A 24551-nucleotide genomic window follows, 5' to 3' on the forward strand; every position below is an offset into this window, starting at 1 on the left:
GTGACTGCTCCCCTCCTTGTGGGACCACCCCAGATTTGGGTGCCACCTGCCTCCCCTCCACAATGGCCTCTTGTAGACACTACCAGGTCTCTTGGCTGAAGAGCAGGTCCTTTGTCTTCCGTGTCCTTGTCCGAGACCTGTGGACTGGGCAGCTCCAGCCCAGCCTGCCCTAGATGTGTGCCTGCCTGTGTGCGTGTAGGTTCTTTCCTTCATGCCTACACAGTTCCCCAAGTGTCACTGCTGAGACATTAGACATCATCTTACTCACTGCCAGCAACAACCCTGTTTTCAGGTGGAGAAACTCATGCTGAAGTTTGCCAAAGGCCATGCTGCAGCAAGTGGATGAGCTGGGACTAGAACCACGTCTACTGGACACTGGCGTTTACCCACGGCACTGCCCCTGTGCCAGGCAGGTTGCTAGCAGCCTTTCCTCCTCCAAAGCACCTTGGATTGGGCCACCCCTGGGGACTGAGGGTGTGCCTGCGATCTCCTGTGGGGAAGAGGAAAGGCGCACTCCACTCCTGGGAGGGAAGCGTGCCAGAAAGGCCATAGCCACACTTCCCATCCCTCGCTGCAGAGGGGGAATGGCTTTTCTAGTGGAGGGCTCAGGAGAAGCTGTGTGGGGGTCTGGAGAACCCAGCCACTCCCACCCATTTTGTACCGGCCTGCCTGACCCTAGGTCTGCGCCTGTGTCCCTAGCACAGGAGGGATGCCTGGGGATGGCCAGGGTCGACTGCTGGTTGTGTGTGGGAGGAAGTGATTCTCCCAGCAGGTGGCAGAGCCGCCTGTTGTGCAGACCCCTGTCCCCTTGGTGAGGGAGGTGGGAGAAATGGCCTTGGTCAGGGCCTGAGCCACGGCCTCCTGTGCAGCCCTCTCTGACAGTCTGACCTTGCAGTGCAGTGCCATCTATTTTTCTCCTGCTTTAGCATGCATGAGAAGATGCTGTCTCTGGCACCAGAAAACCCAGAATCTCCCCTGACTGCGCCCAGAGGAGCCCCGCATGCAGGCCACGCTGCAGAGCCCATGCTGAGGCTCCCGCTCTAGGGTTCCAGTCTCCCTCACTGCACCCTGATGACTGCTCCTCCCCCAGGGACACTCCAGCCAAGCCTCTGTCTGCGCGGGCTCCCAGCCAGATGTGGGCCATCTCCCCATCTGGCCATGCCTCCTCCAGCGCCTTTGGGCCTTTCCCTGCTCTTGAGCCTTGTAGCTGTCATTCTGCAGGGAACTCCTCCACTAGGAACCTTCCCTGATCGCCACCCCGCACTGCCTTTCACTTTCTGCCACCTCCTGCAGCACTGTCGGCACCCCTTATTTCACTTTTACCTTGTTGAGGGTCTTCAACCTCAGGCCTGCTTCTCCCAACACAAAATAATGCTACCACTGCTTCGATGTGCTGAGGTCTGGCTTTCTCGGGGCCAGGCCCAGGCTGGCTTCGCCTTCCATGGAGGGATGCTTTCTAGAATACTGAGTGTCGGGCCTGGGACACCACTAGCACTCGGCACACCCGGGAGCTTCTCCAACGCCGCTCCCATACGCTAGTGCTCCTTTCTGGAAATCCATTTGTTTTATTATTATACTCAAAGCCTTAAAATATGCATAGCCTTTGGGAGCTGAGCCAGTGGCCCCGCTTTCAGGAATTTATGTTGTGAAACAGTAGGCCCTGTGCTCCAAGGCTCAGCTACAGGACGGCTGCTGCGCAGAGCCAGGCAGGCTGTAGGTAAGTTCTGGGCTGTGCCTCTAGGGCCTCCTTTGGGAAGGGAGATAACAACAGCACCCCCTCCACAGGCTGCTTGGGAAATCAGCCATGCCTGTATGTACAACACTCCACACAGGCCTTGGCACACACCCTGGCTCTATAAAAGTGTCACCTGGTTAAACTGAGGTCTGCATGAGGCCAGCCTAGCTCTTAGCTACACCACCAAGCTGCTACTACGCATCTCGTTCTCATGGCTTCCAGAACAATCACGAATACCAGAAACAATCAACATGAACACTAACCTACACATCTAACACAGAGGACTTGGTTAAGTAAGAGTACATCCATACATAACACCACGCAGCCACTCAAAGTTGTAAAGTCCTATCGTGTATTAGTATATATAAATGGAAAAGGACTACAAGACTGCAACTGTAGTAGAATGTAACTTTGTCAAGGGACATAAACACATGGGAAAACACCCACAAAATGTGGGGACATGTCTTCCCTAGTTTACAAAATTACACAATGACTTTTCCTTTCTTTCCATCTTTCTTTTTGAGTTTCTTGCAAAGAACACACGCTCCTTTTGTGATAAGGAGGAAAAAACCCTGATTTTTCAAGAGAAAATAAAAGCCATGTTGGTTTACTTTTCTCTATAAAAGAAAGGATTGAAGGGCCAGCACAATAACTCAGCAGACTAAGCGCAAGCTTAGGCGAGCACAAGGACTGGGGTTCGATCCCTGGCACCACATGCCGCACTGGCCCCACTCCCAGGCACACTGAGCAGGCCACTGAGACCGGATGTGATGAAGCACAACTGTAATCCCAGTGCGAGGGAGACTGAAAACAGGAGGATCACTGTGACTCTGAGCTCCGTGGTGAGACCCTGTACCAAATACGTTCTTTAAGAAAGTCTCATAAAAGAAGGAGTTGTGATTTCCTTTTCTATAGCCCCCATCACGTCTGACATACAATCTCTGGAAATAAAGCCCTGGTCTGGACCAGAACTCTACCCTCGCGCTCTTATTTAATCTTCCAGGCCCAAGTGTTGTGTGTGGAGTTTCAATGGCCCCAGAGCATAAGTAAAGGAGGTGAATAGGGGTGGGGTACCTCTGAGGCTGGTGGGCATTAAGATGTCAGAAAATGACCCCAAGGCGAGGAAATGGGATCTGGAATTCAGCCAAGGACAGTGCATTAGGAGGCAATTACCTGGGGCCCATGTGCTGGGGATGCCCAGACGGAGCCCAGCAGCATAGCGAGGCTACTCTAGCATCTGGGAGCACTCTTCAGCTTGAGCTTAAGAACTTCTGACGAGAGGCTTAAGTGCAGTTGGATCTTAATATGATCAGCACCACTCACAGGCAATTTTCATTGTGTCCTCCGTAAAGCCTCTGCACCCTCCACCCCCAGCCTTGCCAGCTGCTGCATCAGGAGCCTGCTGGTGGGGAGGGGCAGGGTCTTGGGGCGCCCACCAGCCACAGAAGGACTCCTTTCCTTGTGCAGCTTTGAGGGTCAGCAGGGAGTGCCAAATGGGACACTTAAAAGAATTACATTACTAAGAATATTAGTGTCAGGCACAGGACACGCCTGATGTCAATCTTTGCACAACCCTAAGAGGAGGCTGCGTCCACCTCTATCTCGTGGCTGAGGCAACTGAGGCTCAGAGGCTGCCTGACGGTCGGGGTGACTCAGGAAGGACACAGCCCAGCTCTTTCTACCTCCCTCCAACATGGGCTCCACCGGCAGCTAGAGGAAGGTGGCGTCAACACTGCTCCCTAACCCCTCTAGCAGGCAGCACTGGGGGGCGGAGCTCCAGGTGTGCGACATTCCACAGGACCATGCTGCCCCACGCTCTAACAGGGAGCCTTGCCGAGTTTCCAGCCAGCTGGCTGGTGGTGTGGACCTACAATACCAATCCCCGGAGGGCGCCCCCCACAGACACCAGGTCGTCCTGCGCTGCCTGTGCTCCAAGTGCCCTCTCGTGACCACGACATTCCAGCAGCAGAACACCTGCCCTGGGCCTTTGAGGTGGCTCTGAGCCCCGGCTGCCTTATCCCTTGGGTGGCCTAGGGACGCTGCGCACCTGACCAGTTTTTGCATCTGTTGGGTGGGGGAGGATCCCTAGCCCGCAGCCTGGCGCTTTGGAGGCCCATGGCCCTGAGCAAGGGTTCCTGGGGCTGGCTCTGGGGCAGGAAGGGGAGCCTGAGGCAGGAGCCACACATTTCCACCCACCCTCCTGGGTTTCGCCTCAGCTGCTCTCATTCACTCTTGGCCCGGTGAACATAGGCTAACGGGGTGTGGGCGAGGGGCGGTGCTGGGAGAAATGGGGGGGCTAAACCCTTGAACACTGTTGGAGGAAGCCCTCGGGAAAGGGCACAAGGAGCCCTCAGGTGAGGGCCTCCTCTTCTCTGCCTGGGTGGCCCCAGCAGTTTGCTTAGGAAACCGCGGGTACCCTTCATCCGGCCACCCACAGACTCCCTTCGGGTGGGCGGGGAGGATCAAGCCCTTGACCCTGGACCGCCTTGGGAGAGCGGTTTCCCTTCCTGCATGATCCCATTGGCCTCTCGCAGTCCTGAGCTGGAGTCCCGGTGTCCGCCCGGGACGGTGGTCCTGTCTCATTAGAGGCTACAGAAGCGTTCCTGGGGTGCTAGGGGCTAGGGATTGGGAGGTGTCTTCCTGCCGAGACTCTTGGAATGAGGGGTGAGGCAGCACTTGCTGTACGCGTTGGGACCCTCAGGCACCGCGGGCGCTCGCTCGTCACAGCGCCGCCCACAGCCTTCCTGCAGTGGGCGTCTAACCGCACCCCGGTCACGCGGCCTCCCACTTCCGCTGCTTCCCTGAAAGGGCCTGGCTTGCTCAGCCCTTCCACCCCGGAGGCCGCAGCCACTTCTGATGCCAGCCACGGAGGAAGCACACTCCCAGACCACGCTGATTCCCACAGCATGGTCGCTGGATCCCAGGATCCCGTAAATCCTCTAGGTGCCTCAGTTTCCTCATGCATTTAGGAAGAACCCATGGAGGGCTTTTAGGGATGACTCAGGTTCTGAGGCAAGGTCCCTAAACTAGCCACTTACGGACCTCCCTCCTTCACTATCCACCATCCTCTATGGGACATGAGGATGTCTGTCCAGAGCCAAAGTGGGTTCCAGCTAGGGCCCTGCAGGAGCAGTGACACGACACATGCAGGGACCATCCCAGTGACAAGGAAGTGTGGCATCCCAGGTCCCATGAGGACAGTGATGTAGAGATGTGCTCACCATGATGTCGATCTCTCTCTCTCTCTCTCTCTCTCTCTCTCTCTCTCTCTCACACACACACACACACTTCTGACACTGCCCACCACCAGCTTTGCAACTCTTGGGGCTCTGGCCACAGGCTGGAGAAAGCTTTCGTAACATGAGGCACACAGCTTGTACAGAGCTGGAACAATCACCATCAGACTGTGTTCCACCCTAATAGACATCAAGGCCACTTTCCCACTGATCCCCACTCAGGAATCACATCCAAGCACAGATTCCAGTAGCACGAATCTGACAGGGGTCTCATAAGGGGCTTCTTCCTGGAGAAAAATGGGAGGCGGAGGACAGGGCAGTGGTACACTAGTCCCTGGGAAGGGAACATGTAGGTGGAATCATGTATAAGTAAAGATTTAAACAAACAGATTGCATCACTATGGAAACGCTCTGCTCTTTCAAAGACACCGTTAAGAAAAATAAAATAATCAAGACTTCAGATTCAACACTACAAGTGTTTATGACCAGAAAAGGCAAAGTGGGTCTTAGATATTCTGCAGCCAAGGAAGAGCTGCCAAAAGTCATGGAAGAAGTATTCCCAGCAGAGCAGGAACATGTCACTTGTCAGGACTCTGAAAACCCCCAAAGGGAGCATTCCATTCACTGTGGCCACCTTAACTCTTTCGGGGTGGCCATGACACTTTGGGGGCCCATGCCAGTAATCGAATGGGACAGACCTGCCGGAATCAAGGCAGGGTTGCGGCAGCCTCTCAGGCCGTGAGATGGGTACCCCGAGATTCATTTGCTGCGACTTAGAGTAAATCAGCAGCAGAACTACTGGTGTAGTCTGTGTGGATCAGAGTCGGACCCCATCTCAGCTGGGGAGTCAGTCTGCTGCTAGGTGGCATGCTCAGGCCCAAGCTTGAGGGACGCTGTCTGCAGTGGAGATGTGTGGAGCTTAAAGCCTGACCTGCTTCTCTGGGTTATCAGCTGGAGCTGTGGTCATGTAAGTGTCATAAAGAGCCTCCTGCAGTATGGGAACCTTAGGGTCCCCAGATACACTCAGCCAGGGTGGGGGAGGGGTCACAAGGCAACCTTTACCTACCTGTTGCCAGGAAAGTTGACTAAGGAAGGATTTTTCTAAATTCACCAGATTTCACCCCAAAATGTTTCCCCAATTAAATGAGCAGTTGCTAGCCCAGCTGGCAGCAGTTTGTGACTGGAAGAAGCTAATGCTGATTAAGCAGAGATGCAGACACCTGTCCTGACACAGGACAATGCAGGCGACACACAGGTGGCATGGAGCTGGTGGTGGGCAGCTCTAAAGGAGCAGGCCTGAGGAGCCACACATTTGGGGGTTCACCTGTTTTCTGAATTCTGGCCCTGCTAAACTACTTAATTTCCTGATAACTTTTCTTCATCTCTACAGTGGGAACAGGCTCGCTCTTGTCCTGCTCTGGAAAGGATCAGGAACTATGCACACAAACTCCCAGGACAGTGCTTAAAAAGAAAAAAGCAGCTGACACCCCTGAACCTGTTTTGCTTCAGGCTACAGCCGTTTGCCTCCTCTGCTTTACACGGAACATCAGCAGAAACAGCTTTCCCCAGTTCCAGGGGAGCACGGGGCTCCAGGCACTCAGCTGCAGGCTGGGGTGATCTGCTGAGCGTGACTGTCCTATGCCACAGCCTGGAGATCCTGCCAACTCCTAAACTTGGCAGTTTTCTTCTGAGGAAGCCGCTTCCTTGGCAGCCCATCTCAGGAGGGACATTATCCCAGCGCTGGAAATCAGTAGCAGTCCACAGCAACCGCGAACAGCAAGGCTCGGATGTGCTGCTAATGCTCAGAAGGTGGTGGCCCGACCTGTCTGTTGCAGAGGACAGAGGTGCACCACAAGTGAAGAGAGCAAATGTGGGGCTGCACCAGGGGAGATCGTGACCCTACGTTAGGACCCCCACATTAGGGGCATGCTAGAAGACTTGGACCATCTGCCAGTTCTTCCAGCTGGTAAGAATGGAAGAGGAATTTCCCAGTGTCTGGGCCACAGACCCCAAACCAGAGCTAGCTGCACCACCCTGGCCAGGTTTTACTGGCATTATAGGAGAACAGTTAAGGCACCAACAGAGGTGACTTGATGTTCATGGACATTGACACCTTTTTCCCTGGTAGGCTCGGTATGATGCTCAAAGTGTATAAAGCACTGAGTATGTTTCACAGACAGTCTGACTAGGCATGGTGCTACAGCCCAGCTCCAGCTCCAAGTAACAGCACCCCACTGCTGGTACTTCACAATTGGGATCACTGGTTCTACATCAATGAAAGGAAGCAGGATGAAAAGCAAGAGGGTGCTGTGTGTTTTCCCCAGAGGCAGAGAGAAACTCTAACTCCTCTGCCCTACTTTCATCTATTAAGTTTATTTGAACAACAGTGTGTTTACCTGGCACACTGCTCCTGAGGCAAGAGGTCAAGGAGACACGTGCTTCTATGATGCAAGAAGGGGCAGCCACTCTGTTCTGTTTTGGGAACCCTGGTGACATCACAGGGTAACCTTTGCACTTTGGAGATTGCAAGGGAACACTGAGTCACAAAAAGCCTTGGTCACGGGGCTGCTGGATCAAAGGTAGGGGGAGATGAGCTCATTCTGTCTATTCCCTGGAGGTCGGCCTCACTCCTATCTGCTGGCTTTGAGTGACTCAAGCGATGCCCCGGGGGTGGGGAGAGCAATCTGTGGAACAGCTGCCACTAACTGGGCAGCAACTGCCAGCATCACAGCCTACTTCTCCTGCCTCTTCGGCTCTTTTTCCTTCCCTGAGGTGACCATATTTTCTGGTATTACAGGCATCCAGGTGACTACCCCAGGTGAGGATTATAGCACCCTGCCTCTACCCTTCATGTGGAGGATCATCCCCAACTTGTCCCAGGAAGACGGTTAGACTGTGTCCCCTGAGTATACAGCTTTCCATTACATATCACACAGGCCGTGAAGTGACAGTGCCAAGACAACAGCAAAGCTCCGAAGCCACCTCTGTTTGGGTTTCTGCAGCTGTCTGCCTACGGAAGGCTCTAGGGCTGCTGACAAGTATTTATATCTCCGCTCCACAGACGTCACAAGAAGCAAACACGTGCAGACTTTCTCCAGAGACATGAGGCTGTTCGCATTCCTTCAGATTGCAGGGGGAGGGCAGCAGACAAACAGATTATGGCCAAATCACCTGAGGGCACAGCCACAGTGTTTTTTAATTTGCCTAAAGATAATGCACAATTTTGAGATGTGATTTGGAACAATTGCTCCCACAGTGGGCATATAACGACTAACTGCTGGGCCTCTCATTTAATGGGACAGTGAGCTGGGAGGCAGATGCCACTGTCTTCCAAACAGCTGCATCATGGGATAAACTGCAGCAGCCTGCCGGAGCGTCTTCTAGCTGAAGGGCCGGAGGCTTACAGGCTCAGCCACTGCGCTTGATGGCTTCTCCACAGTGCTCAGGTCAGCAGGGTGCCCCTCTGGGGTCCGGATGAATGGTGCGAAAGGTCAGGTTTACTCGGGGTCCTCTGGAGTGGTACTCTTTGGGCACCTGATGCTAAACAGAAATAAAAATAACTCTTGGGCATAGACACACATTTCAAATTCAAAGCAATTTTCAACTTACGAGGATATAGAAATATTTCCATTTTATCCCGGTCTCAAACTCTTACAAGTTGTATGAAGAATGCCACCCTTCTGTCCAGCTCCCAGCCAACCCCACTGGGCTATGCCAGTTCCCTTACAACGAGAAACTCTCATCTTTCCTAACGGCTGGTCCTCTTCTCACATTCCTGCCATTTTTCCAAATCTCATTAAAAAAAAAAAAAAAAAAAAAAATGGAGCCGGCCAAAGAGTCATGAGATTCCACTCTCTTACTACGTATTTGCACAGTAACACATAACTTAAGAACGAACTGGCCTAAAAAGGGCCTGGCCCAGCTGTGGAGCTGTGCAGTTGAACATGACAGTTTCTAGCTACTGGAAGTTACTGGAATTTAAATGCATTAAATCTATGCTGTTCTTTAACATACTTGTCACATTGTAAGTGGCCAACAGCCACTGTGGCCAGAGGCTAGGACAGTGGGCAGCACAGGTACAGAACATGTCCATCAAGCTGTACCAGGACCTGCTGCTGCAGGGGCCCAAGGGGCCTCCCAGTAGCGGCAAAGCACCCACCTTGGAGGTGATGCCTGGGACAGGACGTCCATGGACCGGCTCTTGCCCCTTATAATAGCAACTGGTTTCTGACCACATGTTCACATGAAATCAACCCATCAGCCAGCCTGGAAGGCCCCAGGTGCACCCTCACCTGCCAGTCAGCTTGTGTAGCTCCTTCCATGATCAACAGGGCCCCGTGAGCCAAGGGTATCTTGACTCTTTCCACATAGGTGTAGTCTCCATTCTCTTCCTAGAAAATAGCATTCATGGCGCTGAACTTTTGGCTCGTATGAGCAATAGCGACAGAACCAGACAGTGATAAAACAAACAAAAGCCAGATTGTGTGGGGGTTCAGGCCCCGGCTCTGTCACTTGGCAGCTGCTGGGCCTTAGGTAAGTGATTGCACTTCTCTGTGCCTCAGTTTGCTCATTTGTAACCTCAGGATGACATTGGTCACGCAGAGTGCCATGAGCCTCCACTGAGGTACCACCTGTAAGCCCTGCAGCCTGGCGTGCAGGGATACAGTGAGAGTTAGTGGTTAGTGTCATTGTCATCAGAAACGCACAAATGCCTGATCTGGCCGAGGGAAGATGGGAAATCATTTGTACAAGAATCACTTCATGCTGTCGGATGTGCACCCTTGGGGAAAACAGCCTTCTCACCAAGACGCAGTGGGGCGAGTGCTGCGCCTCTTTTCACATTCAAGTTAATGCTCAAACTGGCACCTAAGTTAAAACCAGTCAGAGCTCTTCCCAGGGCTACTGTAGTGTCTTGGAGATACATTCCTGCCTCTTTCCAGAACACAAAACAGCAAGACCTTCTCTAAGAGGCATTGCTCTGGCCTGAGCAGAGCACAGCACAGCAGCGGCAGGGGAAGCCAGGCTGCATGGGCTTGCAGCCTGGATCACAGCTCCTGAGCAGTTAGAGCGCGCTTCCCCTTCCTGTGGGGAGCGCAAAATCAATTCACATCCAGTGCTGTCAAGTGAGTCTTCTCAGCACAGCCTGCAAAACAGTCAGCAGGTGCTGTTACTCCTGCTTCACAGCTGACGGAGGGGATGCGGACAATTCAGGTCTTCCTTGCTGGTGGCAATGAAGGCACCTCAAGGCTGAGAACAGGGCAGAGCAGCTTCCCCATGTCTTCGCCTTTGCGCTGCCAGCGCTGCTGGGCCCAGCTGTGCACGTGCTTTACCTCTAAGGCAGAGGTTATGTGGGGTCACTGCAGGACGGATTTCAGGGCACTGCTGCGGCCATGTTGATTACTAGATGGGTGCTTCTAAGAATTTAACTGTTTACAAGTATTTCCCACAGGAAAAGCAAAATCAAAACAAGAAGGAACTAGCATAAACAGCCTAAGTTCCAGGGCCCAACACTTGGCAATGACTTTTGCAGGGATAGTCATAAGTTTTACAGGCAGAAGATAGAAGCAATATTTGAATAACTTCTGGTTTTAGTGATGGATTTTAATTGTCTGTCACTTTCTTCCCACGAAGCAAGGACTCACACACTGACTGGATGGCTCAGCCAACCAGAGAGCAATGGGAGGTGACTCTGCCCAGCTCTGGACGCCCTGCTCCATCCTAGACGGCTCTCTGGGAGAAGCAAGCCAGACAGAAGACCTGAACATCTTACTGAAGAGAAGATAACAGAAGGGAGTGCAGCGCCCACAAGATTAGAGGGGCCACAGCTCCTTAATTTGAGCTGTGCAAGGTTCAGCTTAGCTAGAAGCAGAATTTCTGCTACCCTCCACATAATCAGAGAGGGTAAGACAGCCTGAACCCATAAATTAAGTACTGATGCTCGACAGGAGAGTAAAGTAAAACACAGAGGAAAGACACTTAACCACAACTTGAGAACAGTTCTGAGGGGAAGATCTCTGAGGACATCAAAACACCATTGAGGAGGAGCAGTGCAGAAGTGAGCCCTGTAATTGCACCTGGAAATACTAAGCGGGAATGCTCCTCAAAAGTGAACGAGAATTCCAAACGAAAGGGAGAGATGTCAGCAGCGATGGCAAAGTATGACAGATGTACACTCCACCCAACTCGAAGACTTGGCTTGTTCAAGTGAAAGAAAGCCTTGGGTGGTTAGAACACCTTCCCTCCAGCTTACCCACCAGCCACACCTGAAAGGGCACCACACGCACCGGTGGTGCGTGACAGCGGCAGGAAGTATGCCCCCCGGAGAGGGGGTGGCGTTCCTCTGCACTTCATTCAGTCCTTCCCACACTCTTGGCTTAGGAAGTGCATTCCTAATTTGCAGGAGATGGGCAGGAAAGAGGTCAAGGGATCTACTGGTGCCACAGAGCTCACAAGCGTGACGTTCTTTGAGGCCAAGAGTGGCAACAGAGCGTAGTGCCACCCTTCGACTTGACCTTTTCTACCTAAGAAGCAGATGAGAGGCCAGGAACCATGTGGCTTGTACACAGGCATGGCTGATAGAAGGATAAGCAACAGTGGCAGCACGGGCCAGTCTGTTTAGAGGAGCCATCCACAGTCATCAAGCATGGGTAGGTTACCAAAACAGTCTCTGAAACTTCGCATTTACTCCAGACTTTCTTCCAAACAAAACATACTCCCCAAAACCACTACTTAGAGAAAAATTTTCCATCCGTGATACTAGTTGCAAGTAGCTGGTAGGGTCACAATCAATCCATAGGGTGGGCTTTGTTGCTGATGTTCTTGGTTTTCCACACACTTCAAAGCTTACCAGTAGATCAAAAAAGCAAAAAGTACGTGCTTTTATGTTAGCAGAGATCAACATTTTCACTCCTTCTCTAATCACAGCCCATTTATGTGGATGTTTAATTATGCTTCTCTATGGAAAGCTGGAGATGTCCTGAGACTCTCACCTCCACCTCACCAAGATATTGTCCTGCTCGGTTTCCTTTATGAAAATGTATTTAAGGGGCTGGTGAGATGGCTCAGTGGTCTAAAGCACCTACTTAGAACAAGCTTAGCAAAACACAGGGACCGCGGTTCTAATCCTCCAGCACCACATGCCGGCCAGCCACGCCCCCTGGTGGGCTAAGCTGGCCACACACACACACACACACACACACACACACACACACACACAAATAAAATAAATAAAAAGAAAAAGAAAAAGTATTTAAGAGGGGTTGGGGAAATAGTTCAGTGGTCTAAGCACCTGCCTGGCAAACCCAAGGACCTGAGTTTGATCCCCGGCATTGCTTGCTGTGCTGGGCCTAGAACTCCAGGCACACTGTACCAGCCCTGAAACCAGGCATGGTGGTGCATGCCTATGATCCCAGCACTGGGGAGGCTTAGACAGGAGGATCACTACAAACTGGGTAGTGAGACCCTGAGAGAGAGAGAGAGACAGACAAGACAGACAGACAGACAGACAGACAGACAGAGACAGAGACAGAGACGGTGACAGACAGAAAAGAAAGAATTAATTTAGGGAAAAATATCTAGGCACAGTTATTGTTATATTAGTAACCTTCAATGGAGGGTTTCTCCTTTTTACTAGAAATAAATTCTCCTAAGAAAGCTTCCTAAGTGTTTTCCTTTTTATTAGAAGGAATTCATTTGTATGAAATTCAGATTTCTCATGTGAACACCCCTTTCTTGTCCTGTCATTATCTTAGAAATTAAAATCAACTCTGGACTTACAATCATTGCTACAGTTTTTCTTTCTGGAATGCAGTAACACAAACTGGCTAGTGTGAAAGACGGCATGCAATGACGTGCTCGGTGTCTGCCTTCCTGCACCGGGAGGGAAGGGCGGTGCGGCTCTGCGGAGATGCTCCAGGCTCCTGCGCATGTCAGTATTCAGGGTTCACACAACACCCAGAATATTCTACACATACAATCGTGTACTCTGCCTTTTAACATGGTGAGCATTTTCTACAACTTTAAATGTTACATAATATTGCTTTGTGCAAACATGTCCTTTCTTTTCTAAACTCACAATTACTTTTGACCACCTACGTACATCAAGCGCTGCACTAGGGTTAAGTACACAGCCGTATGGAACTCACTGGAGACTGAGAGTTTAGCAGACTAGTATGATTTTTTAAAAAAGGAAAAAACAAATTACTATGAGTAAATGTGAAGTAAAATCTACCTCTTAATATATACCTAGGATATATTCCTGAAAGTGGAATTGCTGAGCCTAAGGGTATTAACTTTAAGGCACTGATTTACACAGTCAAACTGCTATTTTAGGAAGACTGTAGTGGTTTATGATTCCATCAGGAAAATATGACAGCACCTACCAATTATTAGTCAACAAGGGGTGAAAAATGGCAGCTCAAATTTAGCATTCCTTCATTACAGCATGGCCTGGATTTAACACGTTTCTGCCGTTAGCGCCTCTTCTGTTGTGTGCTCTGTCCTCTGTCCTCTCTCCACTGGCTATTCTATGGGACCCTACCATTTTCCTTATTGACCTGTAATTACAGTAAGAGATTTTCCCCTTGTCATATGAATACTTTTCTTACTTGCTACTTGCCTTTAAACTTGTTTATGGGGGCCGGGGAGATAGCTCAGTAGAATAAGCGCTTCCCTGGCAAGCGTAAGGACCTGAGTTCAATCCCTGGTTCTGCCAAAAAATAAAATAAAATAAACTTGCTCATGTTATTCAGTATAGAAGAATTCAGACGTTTCTAGAGTCAACTCCACTGACCTTTCTTTGGTGCTCCTTCAAGGTTTTTATGCTTAGAAAGTCTTTTCTTACCATGCGAAAAGTTAAAATATACAACTGCATTTCCTCTTTGTTTAAAAAAAAGTTACACATTTTAGATTTAACTCTTTCATCTGCCTGGAGACTCTGGTTTGGGGTTCTCTTGTTTTTCGTACTTTTTTTTTTGGTAGTGCTGAGGACCAAATCTAGGACTTCATGCAAGCTTGGGCAAGTGTTCTACCATGAAAATAACCCCAATCCTTGTATTTCTTTCTCTAGTCATTTCTAGGAAATTAACCCTCAGCCTCCAGTTAGACTTTTTAGCTAGGAGCTACCATGGTGGACTAGGCATGTTAAGAGCCACTGATAGACTGATGTTCGCAAACCCTCACTACGAGCCCTGCAGGGAAAGGCCACAGTGGCATCCTCTGTATCATAAGCAACGCGCCTGTCTAGGGCACGCGCTGGCAGGAGGAGGGCTGACTTGCACCTCACGGTGCATCGCCTTCCTACAGATGATGCAGGCTTATCCTCCTTTACGACAGTGGTGCTCCTTCGTGTACAAGTAGCACTTTTCCAATCACTGTACTGCGTGCTCTAGCAAGCTTAGTTCCCACTCTACTGCTCCTGTAATGCCCACCTGTCCTGATTACGTGGCACCCTGTCATCTGTACCAAGTGCAAGTACCAGCCAGTGGTACAAATGAGAACTAGGAGCTCGGTGCAACATGGCACGGTGTAGGTACATCGAGCAGACATGGTCCCCCCAGTGCCGTTTATCCTGAGTTTTCTCAGGAAGCTGGTGAGTAGAGTTTTTATGTGAAATCTCCTGGCTATAAACTTTGACAACTAATTGTTTCTTTAAAAATACAGCGCAATTCCTCAAAGCATTAAAAATGAGAATTAGACCCAGCTACTCCCCTTCTGGGTGTCTCCATGAAAGGGCTGACGGTGTCATACGTTATTACAGTGATCCACGCAGGCTGTGTTTACCGGGGCATCACTCCTAACAGCTAACTCGCGGAGGCAGCCTGTCTGCCCAGCCACAGGTGAGTGGGTAAGGAAATGTGCTTCCTACACACGTTGGAGCAGCACCGTGCCACCACGAAGGACAGCCCGAGCCCTCTGTAGGAAAGTGGCTGCACCGAGATCGTAATGCTTAGTTAAAAAAAAAAAGACATGTTTATCTATGGCATGGTTTTTCTAATATGAGAACCTGAAGTGTAAGTGTTAGAGAGCCGAATGGAAGATGGACAATAGGAAACAGGGAGACAGAGCTTTTGTAAAAGCAAATGGAACCAAGAGACAGGGAAGGGTGGAGAGGGGAAAGGGACATAAACAGAGCCAAGACTGCTCTGCACATGTGCCAACTCTGCATGCAGAATGCAGCCATTATGTACCACAAACATGTACTAATAAAAATTTTAAAAGATAAAAGTAAAACTGTTGGGCAGTATCTGTAAGTCTGAAGGCCAGACTGAGCTCAAGGCCTGCCCAGTGGCACTGCTGACAGCCTACGACAGGCCTGCCGACAGGCCTGCAACGTGCCTGTACTCTATTTCTACGTCAGTTGCCCCAGGTGGCCTGGAAGCTCCTGCGGCCTTGGCTGCACTTCCCTGACGTGCCCTGTGCCTTAGGGTGCAGGCCACTTTACTTTGAGTGTCACAGTCGTCATCTCACCCCCAGCCCAACCAGAAAAGGCCCTCGAAGGCAAAATCTGCTTCCAGATGACGAGCAGTGAGGAGGCGGCTGGCTTTCCAGGTCGCTGATCCTCAGGTGACCTGTTTGCCTAAGAAAACCCCCACCATTTACTTAGGTAAACAAGACACAGAAGGGCAGAAAGAGACAAGGCCAAGGAGGAGCCTGCCACCCATGTCTGCCCAGGCACAGGAAGCACTAGACACACAGGATCTTTCTTGGCTTCTGTGCCTCCGCCCGCCCGCCCTTGCAGCATGGAGGGGACTAGAGTCAGCCAGCAGGCCTAAGGGGGAGCATGGAGGCAGTGGGCAGCAGGAGCACCGTCCCGGAGCAGTGAGAGGCCACCGCACTCTGGGCTCGGATCACTGCAAGCCTCACCAGCTGACCTAGGATTTTTTTTTTGTTTTTTGTCTATTTGAGGCATGGTACCTCTATGCAGTTCAGGCTGGCCCTGAGCTCTCTTTGTAGCCCACGCTGGCATCAAACTCACAATGATTCTCCAGCCTCAGCCTCCAGAGTGTTGGGATTACAGGCATGTGCCACTACACCAAGCTCAGGAAGACTTTTTTTTGGCTGGTTCAGCCAGCCCTGAGTGTGGGGGCTGGCACGGCAAGTGGTGCTGGGGATCGAACCACAGTCCCCGGTGCCTGCCTAAGCTTGCCTAAGCAGATGCTTTAGGCTGCTAAGCTATCTCACTGGCCCCATGAAGATCTTTTTCGAGTTGGAAAACAAGTGACAAAAGTGGAGAGCTGCAGTTTATGCTTCTCTTTCTCTTGCCCATAACAGCAATATGCAATGCAATTATTACTTTTAATTGAATGAACAGTCATCTGATCACCTCTGCAGCGATCTAACCACTTGTCTCAGTCAACTGCTGAGTGAAGACAGTACTAACTTCAGGTTCCCTCAATTCTTTTTTTTTCTTTTTTTCCACATAATTTTATTGAGAGATAAATAGCAATGAGACAGTTTCAAAGCAAACTGGTTCAACAGTTTCAATAATCAACACACTGCATACTCTCTTCTTAGTGGTTATTTGCTATACAAGATGCAGACATGATATCCTATTTACAAACACTATTAGAACAAATCCCTCTATTCATTAAGAGAATGTAACTATATATCTATCCTAACCATTCTGAATAGACAGCTTCCCAGATTTCTGAGGGATTCGATGCAAAGCACCTAGAACAGAGCTAGGCAAAAGTCAGTGTGACATGCTTGCTGTCTATCATTAGCATTTCACTATTGTTCTTCTGAGAATCCCAGCTCTGGCCCAAGCTTGCCATCTGAACCCAACTCACACAGTTAATGGCTATGTGGAAGTCTCAGGCCACTGAAATCTGGCCTGGAGAAGGAACTCCCTAAATTAAATGGAGCAAATCAAAAGGAGAAATCCCTCCTCACCTCACTCCCACTCCATCACACCTCTGCCCACTACCAGCCCAAGCCAGCACCGTGGGAGTCATTCTTGATTTGTACACCCACACATCAAGTGCTGGCCCTTCTCTTGGTTCTCCTCAAACCCACGGCTGCTCCTCCTCCCCAACACCTCAGTCCGCGTGCAGCCTCATGCAACGCTGCTGCCTCCCATTCGTCTCCCACTCCCGCTTCTCCCCTAGCGATTCCTCACCCAGCAACTGAGTGAGCTTTTAGAAACGAAACCAGATCACGTCATAACCCCACCTCGTACCACTGCACGTGGAGTAAAATCTAGCTGCGGTGTTTTTGGATGACTGCCTAGCAAGGATGTCTTTGCCACGTTCTCTGCTAGATCCTCAGAGCTGAGCCTAGGGCCTGACACAACAGTAGGTACCAAGTTAATATTTGAGAGGGAGGAGGAGGAGAAGAAATAGAAAAGCAGGAAAGAACTGTTCCTGAACATACTACCTGGTAGCTGGAACCTGGACAGCTCAGAGGAAGCAAAGACTGGAATTAAGAATAATAAGGGGAAAGAACTAACTCTAGTCTTAGAGCATGAGGGTTTGTTTGTTTTTGGTTTTTTAGAGCCTGGTATGAAAATGATTGTTATAAGATGGACAGGTTCTTTAGACATTCAAGAAAGAAAGAAAGGCTGGGCATGAAGACACACGCCTATAATCCCAGCATGAGGCAGGCTGAGGCAGCAGAATTTCTGTAAGTGTGAGGCTAGCCTGAGCTACAAACTGAGTTGAAGGCCAGCCTGAGCTACATGGCAAGAGCCTGTCTCAAGACAAAGAATTAAAGAACAAGGTATGGTGTATGTAACTGTAATCCCAGCTACCTGCAAGGACTGCAGTAGGAAGAGCACGAGTTTTGAAGCCAGTCTGGGCAGCAGCACAATGAGACACTGTCTAAAAAAAAAAAAAAAAAAAAGGACAATTTGTGCATTGATTTTACGAGAAACAAGGGAATATGAAAGAACTGGAAATAATTTATGCTAACTTGATCAAGAGAATGGGGCTATCATAAATATAAATGGTCTTGGCTGATGGGATTGTGGGCTTTTTCTGAGAACAATAATGAATCCAATTTTATAATTTCAGTTTGGAAGTTACATGTGCTGTTATTAAGTGGAAATGACTCATGAACATGTAGAAAATACTGACTGAAAATTGAGATTAAAACCTGGAGCTGAGCAACTCAGAAGTCACCCCACCAAAATAAGAATGCTTATGGTATAAGAACTAATGAGTTCTTATTTGTTTGTGTATTCAACCAAAGTTTGCATGCTTGTTGCTGAACACTGGAGACATAATGATAAATGAGGTAGGAGACCCTGCCCAGATGGTGTTTACAATCTACTGCCATTTAATAATCTCCTCAAAAACAGAGCAGCAAAAGAAACATCACAGACAATCTTGACTTCCAGATTTAAGGGGCTGAATGTAAAGGACAAAAAAAAAACAAAACAAAACAAAAAAACAAAACCAAAACCCTCGAAGGAAACAGAAATGTCAGTGAGTGGGGTGGGGCAAGAACCAAGTCAAGACTGTGTCAGAGGCTAGCTGGACATCTGTGTCCAGCAAGGGAAGAGATGATGCCCCAGGAAAGGCCAGGGTGCTGATTTTAGGCCACCAGCACCATGCAGTTCTAGCAGAGTACACAGAGAGAGCACGACAGAGTCAGAGAGCCACAAGGGAGACTGCGGCGTAGACCACGCATTCCAGAACCTCTCTCTGTGTGGTGGTGGTCCTGGAGGCTGAAGCCAGGGCCTTGCTGGCCTAAGTGTGTCCTCTACCCCAGAGCTACACTGCCAGCCCCAAAGCTGTGCTTCACAAGGACGAACCAAGTGCGGGTGACGGGATATCTACTGAGTCCAACAGGTCTTCTCAACACAGCAACAGACACAACAGCGATCACCTTAGCATCAGGTAAGTGGTGAAGTTATCTGACAAAACAGCTACAGCTTTTTCTGCAGACTGAGGTGACATTTGAAACACCAATGCAGCTATTTACGTCCCGACAGGTAAGTGTCTCTTTACTTGCGCTACCTCCCAATTTGCGGCTGTGCCAATAATGCCCCTTTTGTCAACACAACAGTATTTCTGCTCAGCTTGTTTCCCCACACTGGGGTGCAGACTCACCCTCGAAAACCTAGCTGGGCTCAAGAGTGCTTTGCAAATCATCTACGCTAGCACCTCCATGCCGGCTGCAGAGTCATTCCTACAGTACTGACTGGAGGACACAGCCCAATGTTTGGTTCACAGTGACAATACACTTGTGAAAGCTGACATAAAGAAAGCATATCAGCTATGGAAATTATGGAGAGAAGAAAGCCAGGACCCCACAAAGCCATCTCCGCAGTTACTCTGCTGACTCAGCCCCATCGACATGACCACATCCTTGGCATCGATCTGAAATACATTACTTTGAAAACAGAAGCAGCTTTTTCTGAAATAAGACCTTTGAAGTAGGAGGTTAGCTGGAAAGGCAAAGCTCTGTCCTAACTTCTGGCAGTCCTCGGGCTTGGGAGAATCTGGGGAGGGGAATGAGAAGAGGAGGCAGTGAAGAGTGACAGGAACGGCCAGTCATCCTCTGTGGGCACACCTCTGGGTTTGGTCTTGCTTTTTGTAGTGCTAGGCATTGAACCTGGGGCCTTTGCGCTGAGCTACTGTGCATCCCCAGTCCTTGTTCACTTTTTTTTTTTTTTTTTCCACTTTTTATTTTTGAGACAGGGTCTTGCTAAGTCACTAAGTTGCCAGGCTGATCTGGAATTTGCACTGTTCCTGCCTCAGCCTCCCAGAGTCCAGGGATTACAGGCAGGCATCACCACATGGGGCTACACTCTTAACAGCTCAGTAACTCAATGCTCAGCAGTGCCTCACTGACAGAAGAGGTCTGAGGTCTGCGCAACTGTTGGCTGTAGCACAGTTTTCTCTGCAGGTATCAAAAGTGGAGCACTATAGCCCAAACTAGCAGGGATGCACCTGCCTTTCCTCTTAACTGGATGCGTTGAAAGGTAAACTACTGAAGGGGCTGACTGCTCAGAATTGTTATCAGTACAGTACTGGGGGCAGGATGGGGTGAGAAGTTACTAAATTTACGCAAAAACAAATGGCTTACACTCATCGCAGCCATTCTGGCAATTCTGGCTGTGTCTTTCAAATCAGAAAAGTCGCTGGGACAAGGACTACATTCTTGGTGATGGAATATCTCTAAGAAATGAGCTTAAATGACGAGGTATTATGGTAGATTAATGGTCAACTGGTAACGCCAAGCTGCACTGAGTTAGCGTGGTGCTGGGCGTGGAGGGCCCACCTGGGGGTTGCTGCCAGCAGCATGAAGGCAGAACTGGAGGGGAAGATGGTGCTGTGATTCTGCTGGAGAAGTCTGTCACACTGGTTTTCCTGATAGGAGCTCAGCTGTTCTCATCGGTAGAGGAGCATGTGTTCTCACCACTGCCGAGGATGGTTGTTCTTTTCAATGGAGCTCTGGCCCTTACCTTGAGCATTGCTTCCTGGCTCTAGTGCAGGTCCCTCAGCCTGCTGGCACAGATCCTTCATCCTGCTGGACAGGCCTGCATGGGACATTATCATGGGCTCCAAGCCCCCAGCTGGTCTTGCAGAAGACACTCCCCTGAGATCCATGCCCTCAGCTGGATTCTTTGGGTCTCTAGTGTATGGACAGACCTCACACACTTCCTGCATTTGCTCTTTGGGTGAATATTATAAAATAATCCTATAAATTAGGTATCCTGTATTAAATTTATTCCCTTATAAACCCTGACTATAACAGGTATCTTCCAAGAGCTTGAATCAAGATTTTAAGTACAGAAAGAAAGGGCCTGCATCCTCTAAGCCCTTGTGCAAAAAGTTCTGCCATGCCTGACATCCAGCTGACCTCCGTCAAAGCAGAGGTGCAAGCTCTACTGGTCATCGGCAACATGAGGATGGACACTCCTGACAGCTCCTGGCCGTGATCTGACCGCAGCTAACCCTCTGCTGTCCCTGCGGCACCCTCTCTGCATCCTTCAGAATTTCCACATGCAGAGGAGCTCACTCACGTACCCTTTCGGCCTCCTGAGTTCCAAAGGCTCCTTCTTCCTGCATGACTAAGTGAGCCCTGGCTGTCCCCAGCAGACTGCACGTTCCCCACTGTCCTGCGTGCAGCTATAACGCCTTTTGGCCCAGGACATTAGAGCCGGGGGCATGCTCTCTTAACTGCTAACACCCCCACACCTGACTCCCACACAGCCCCAGAAACCCCTGCTGTCTGAGCTTAAGCCGCGCCCTCGCTCCCAGGTGTAGAGAAGTCCTAACACTCTCCGGCTCAGTCTCCTTGCTCTGGCTTGTGCTCTTAGTCCAGGCTGTGCAGTAGCAGAGCCATCTGGCTGGACACTCAGCAGCTGTCTGCGCACTTACAATCGACCTCCTCTCAGACTCCTGAGTCTGCCTGATTGGCCACACACTTTCCCAGTTGTGTCACCTCCTCAGTTCCTCACACCAACTCCCCCCCTCCACAAACACAGAAAGCTCTTTTCTGCCTCAGCCAGGCAGTCATCCTCCCAAGCATGGAACTTGAGAAAAGGTGAGAAAATCACTAGGAATAGTTCTTAGAGTATAAAACCTCTACCATTGCCATAAGTTTCAGAAGAATCACATTAGCAAGCAGACCCCATACCTAACTGCAGCACATACTGAAACAAAATGAGTCACTTAGGAAAAGCTGCTTCCTAAATCAAAACTGCCACTGGCAACAGACATCTGGGAGGTTCTTGGCAGAAATTATTCCCAGAGAATCTGAAGCCATGAACTCTAGCCTGATATCAAGCCCTAACAAGTAAATGATAATTTGGCTCCCAAAGAATCTCAGGTCTGCAGATTATTCAAGGCCTAGCAGAACCACCAATCCTTACCCAGAACACTACGCATACGCACACTCGCTCTCGCACCCTCTCCCTCTCCTCCTCCCTTTCTCCTGTGCTCACACCCCGAACCATCAGACAGACCTGGAGATAGGAGCTCTGACCCACTGGCTATCTCACTGTCCCTGAGCCGCCTCCACCCTTCTCTCTCAGCTAACGGGAAACCTAGACTTCAGTTTTATTGTTCTTCATTTCCTTTTGCAACTTCTGATACATCACCATGATATCTACCAGTTATAATAAGTTAAAAACTCTCGGATTACTACAACAACTTTCATGGGAAATTTGTGTGAGTACTCCTATGAACTAACTACCAATTATCAGTATTTCCATTTACAAAACAAAACAATAAAAAGGAGTAAGTATAGGCAAATGCTCTGCCACTGAGCTGCATCTCCACCCCTGAAAGGAGTTAAATGTCAAGGAGGTTGACAATGCTTCTGCCAAGCTTGGGGCAGAAACCGGAAACAAAACCCGACTTTCTCAATTTTAAAAGGACCACGGATATCAACAATTTCTTTCAGGTACTTTTTACGACCTCTTGAAACAGGTGCTGTACTTGCAGCACGCTTCAAGCTTAGCCAGCTATCACAGTTAAGCCCCTCAGTACCATGGTGTTTTGAATCTCAAAATCTTTATTTATTTATTTTTTTCTAAAGTCCTGGAAAAAGCATGAATATTTATGACCAGGCTGACTTTTGATACTCCACTCTTCCCAGCAGTGGGTTTAAAAAGTAAACTAGTGCAGGAGGTACCAGGACTTGCTCACTGAGTGCTCTTGGAGTCCTACCAGGAAGCCTACCTTTATAACTACCTCCTCCTGGCATGTGAGCGGGTCTCACCCTGTAGGAGAAGGGTGGTTAGGGAAAGACCCAACTCACCTTAGCTCATCACCTGGAGGTGGAAAGCAGCCCCTACCATTTGCACGACTCAGCTGATAAACAAAAGGGCTCATTCAGGGTAATGCGGTAGAAAAACAAGGCTTTTGGCATCTAAACCTCCAGCACATCACAAACTTCCTGCTATTATCTAATAACCCCCCTACTCAGCCATCACTGTTTCCATGGTAACCGACAGAGAAATAGCAGCCTGCCAAACGGCTTTTGTAGTTCCTTTTCCAGTTTGTTCTTCTGGGGAGAATTAAAGCTAGCTGGGAAAAGAACCAGGCTAATCTTTACAATAGGGATGTGGTAGTTTGAAAAATACAACTGAGTTTGGGACAAGAAGTGCATAGCAGCTTTCCTGACCTACCCCATCAAATAAAAGGTCCACTGAGGTATATTCAGTAAGCTTCTCTTGGTCTTCAGACAGGATAGTGTGGCCCTGGCCAGGACACATGTATGGTGCTCCTCACTCAACCTCTGGGATGAGCTATGCAAAAGAGGTGGGCTGAGTGCAAGAGCTAGATCAAACAGGTCAAGAAAGGGGAGTGTACTCTAAAATCTAAACGAGTGAGCCAGAGGGGACAGACTTGGACTAGAGAACAACTGGGGAAAAAATCAACACCTTGAAGGATAATGATTAATCCAGGTGAGGCATGCTGAAAGCTGGCTGCCCAAGCCATGAATCAAATCAGAGGGGCACTGCTTAGGAAACAAAGATCTGCCCTGTGTAGGGACTGACTATGAGGAATACAGCATAGACCTGGGGCAGCCCTCAGAAGATCTGTGGCTACCGAGATCTGCTCAAGGTGCCAAGCTGTCAAACAAACAGCTGCTGGGAGGGTGGGAGGACCAGATAAGATGGGTCTCTGAATGAAAAGAAAAAAATTTAAGCCTATTTCTCTTTGGAAGTAGCCTAAAACATGCTTTTGCCTCAAAATTGTATTTCATGAAGAACAGGAAATCTCTTGTCTTTTGGGTGCATCAGATGAGAGACTGTGACCCCATGCATGTCTCAGCAGCTCATTTAGTAGGTCAAAGCTCCAAGTTTCAAGGGTTCCCTCCTACAACCTTTAATATACCTCAAGTGTCTTGTTGACAGACATGAAAATCACAGTCGACAGTGGCATTCCGAGTACAGATCTACCAGTCAGACTCCCACAAATCCCACACAGATTAACCTCATTTATGCTTTTGAATTTATACTTGTACTTTGGGTTGTATGAATCACAAGTCATGTTCTTAGAGTTTAGATAAAGTTGACAAAGATCTGCAATAACTATCTCCCTTCATCCATCAGAAAAAGCACTGTTTATAACAAGATACAGATGTCCACCCTAAGAAACACTGCCACGGCTGTCCACGAAAGGCCTCTGCACTGCTGGCTTAGTTACACTTGTAGAATTACAGATCTCTGAGATCTGGCAATGAAAGCTGAAGGAATCTTTTCAGAAGTTTAAACTTGGGTCCTGTTTACCCAAGAATGGAACTTCTAAGCTGTATTTATTTATGTGTAATTGCTATTTCAAATATGTTAACATTCAGTTTCCCCATCTTCAACAAAAGTCAGAACTGACAGGACACACACAAACTGGATTAAATTCAGTCATGGTTAAGACAAAGCCAGAAGCCAAAACTTCAGAGCCAAGAGATTGTGGCACTGACGTGTACTTCCTCCCAAGCCCGTGTCCTGAGCCAACTTTCAGACTACAAATAAATGTCCCTACTTATCAGACCTAGATTTCCATCAAATTGGCCTCCATAGTTACGGCAGACTTCCTGCTGCCAGCAGGCTGAGGGGGACTTGAGCAGCTGGAGTATCTCGTGGCCCGCGCTTCCACTGTGCTCATCAAGGCAGCCTTGAAGAA

General features: G+C 49.3%; 1 protein-coding gene across 1 annotated transcript in view; it reads right to left on the minus strand.

Moving 5' to 3' along the window:
* Positions 1-7203: 7203 nt before the first annotated feature.
* The window catches only part of Alkbh3 (alkB homolog 3, alpha-ketoglutaratedependent dioxygenase), a 36770-nt gene continuing 19422 nt past the window's right edge, over positions 7204-24551 (minus strand). Inside the window, exons 9-10 of the mRNA XM_004627297.2 lie at positions 9264-9362; positions 7204-8511 (exon numbers count right to left, since the gene is read on the minus strand). Of these exons, the coding sequence (XP_004627354.1) occupies positions 8419-8511; positions 9264-9362 (192 nt within the window). The 3' untranslated portion in view covers positions 7204-8418. The remainder of the gene's footprint in view (positions 8512-9263; positions 9363-24551) is intronic.

This window comes from Octodon degus, unplaced genomic scaffold (genome assembly GCF_000260255.1).
Source record: "Octodon degus isolate 3935 unplaced genomic scaffold, OctDeg1.0 scaffold00018, whole genome shotgun sequence".
NCBI lineage: Eukaryota > Metazoa > Chordata > Mammalia > Rodentia > Octodontidae > Octodon > Octodon degus.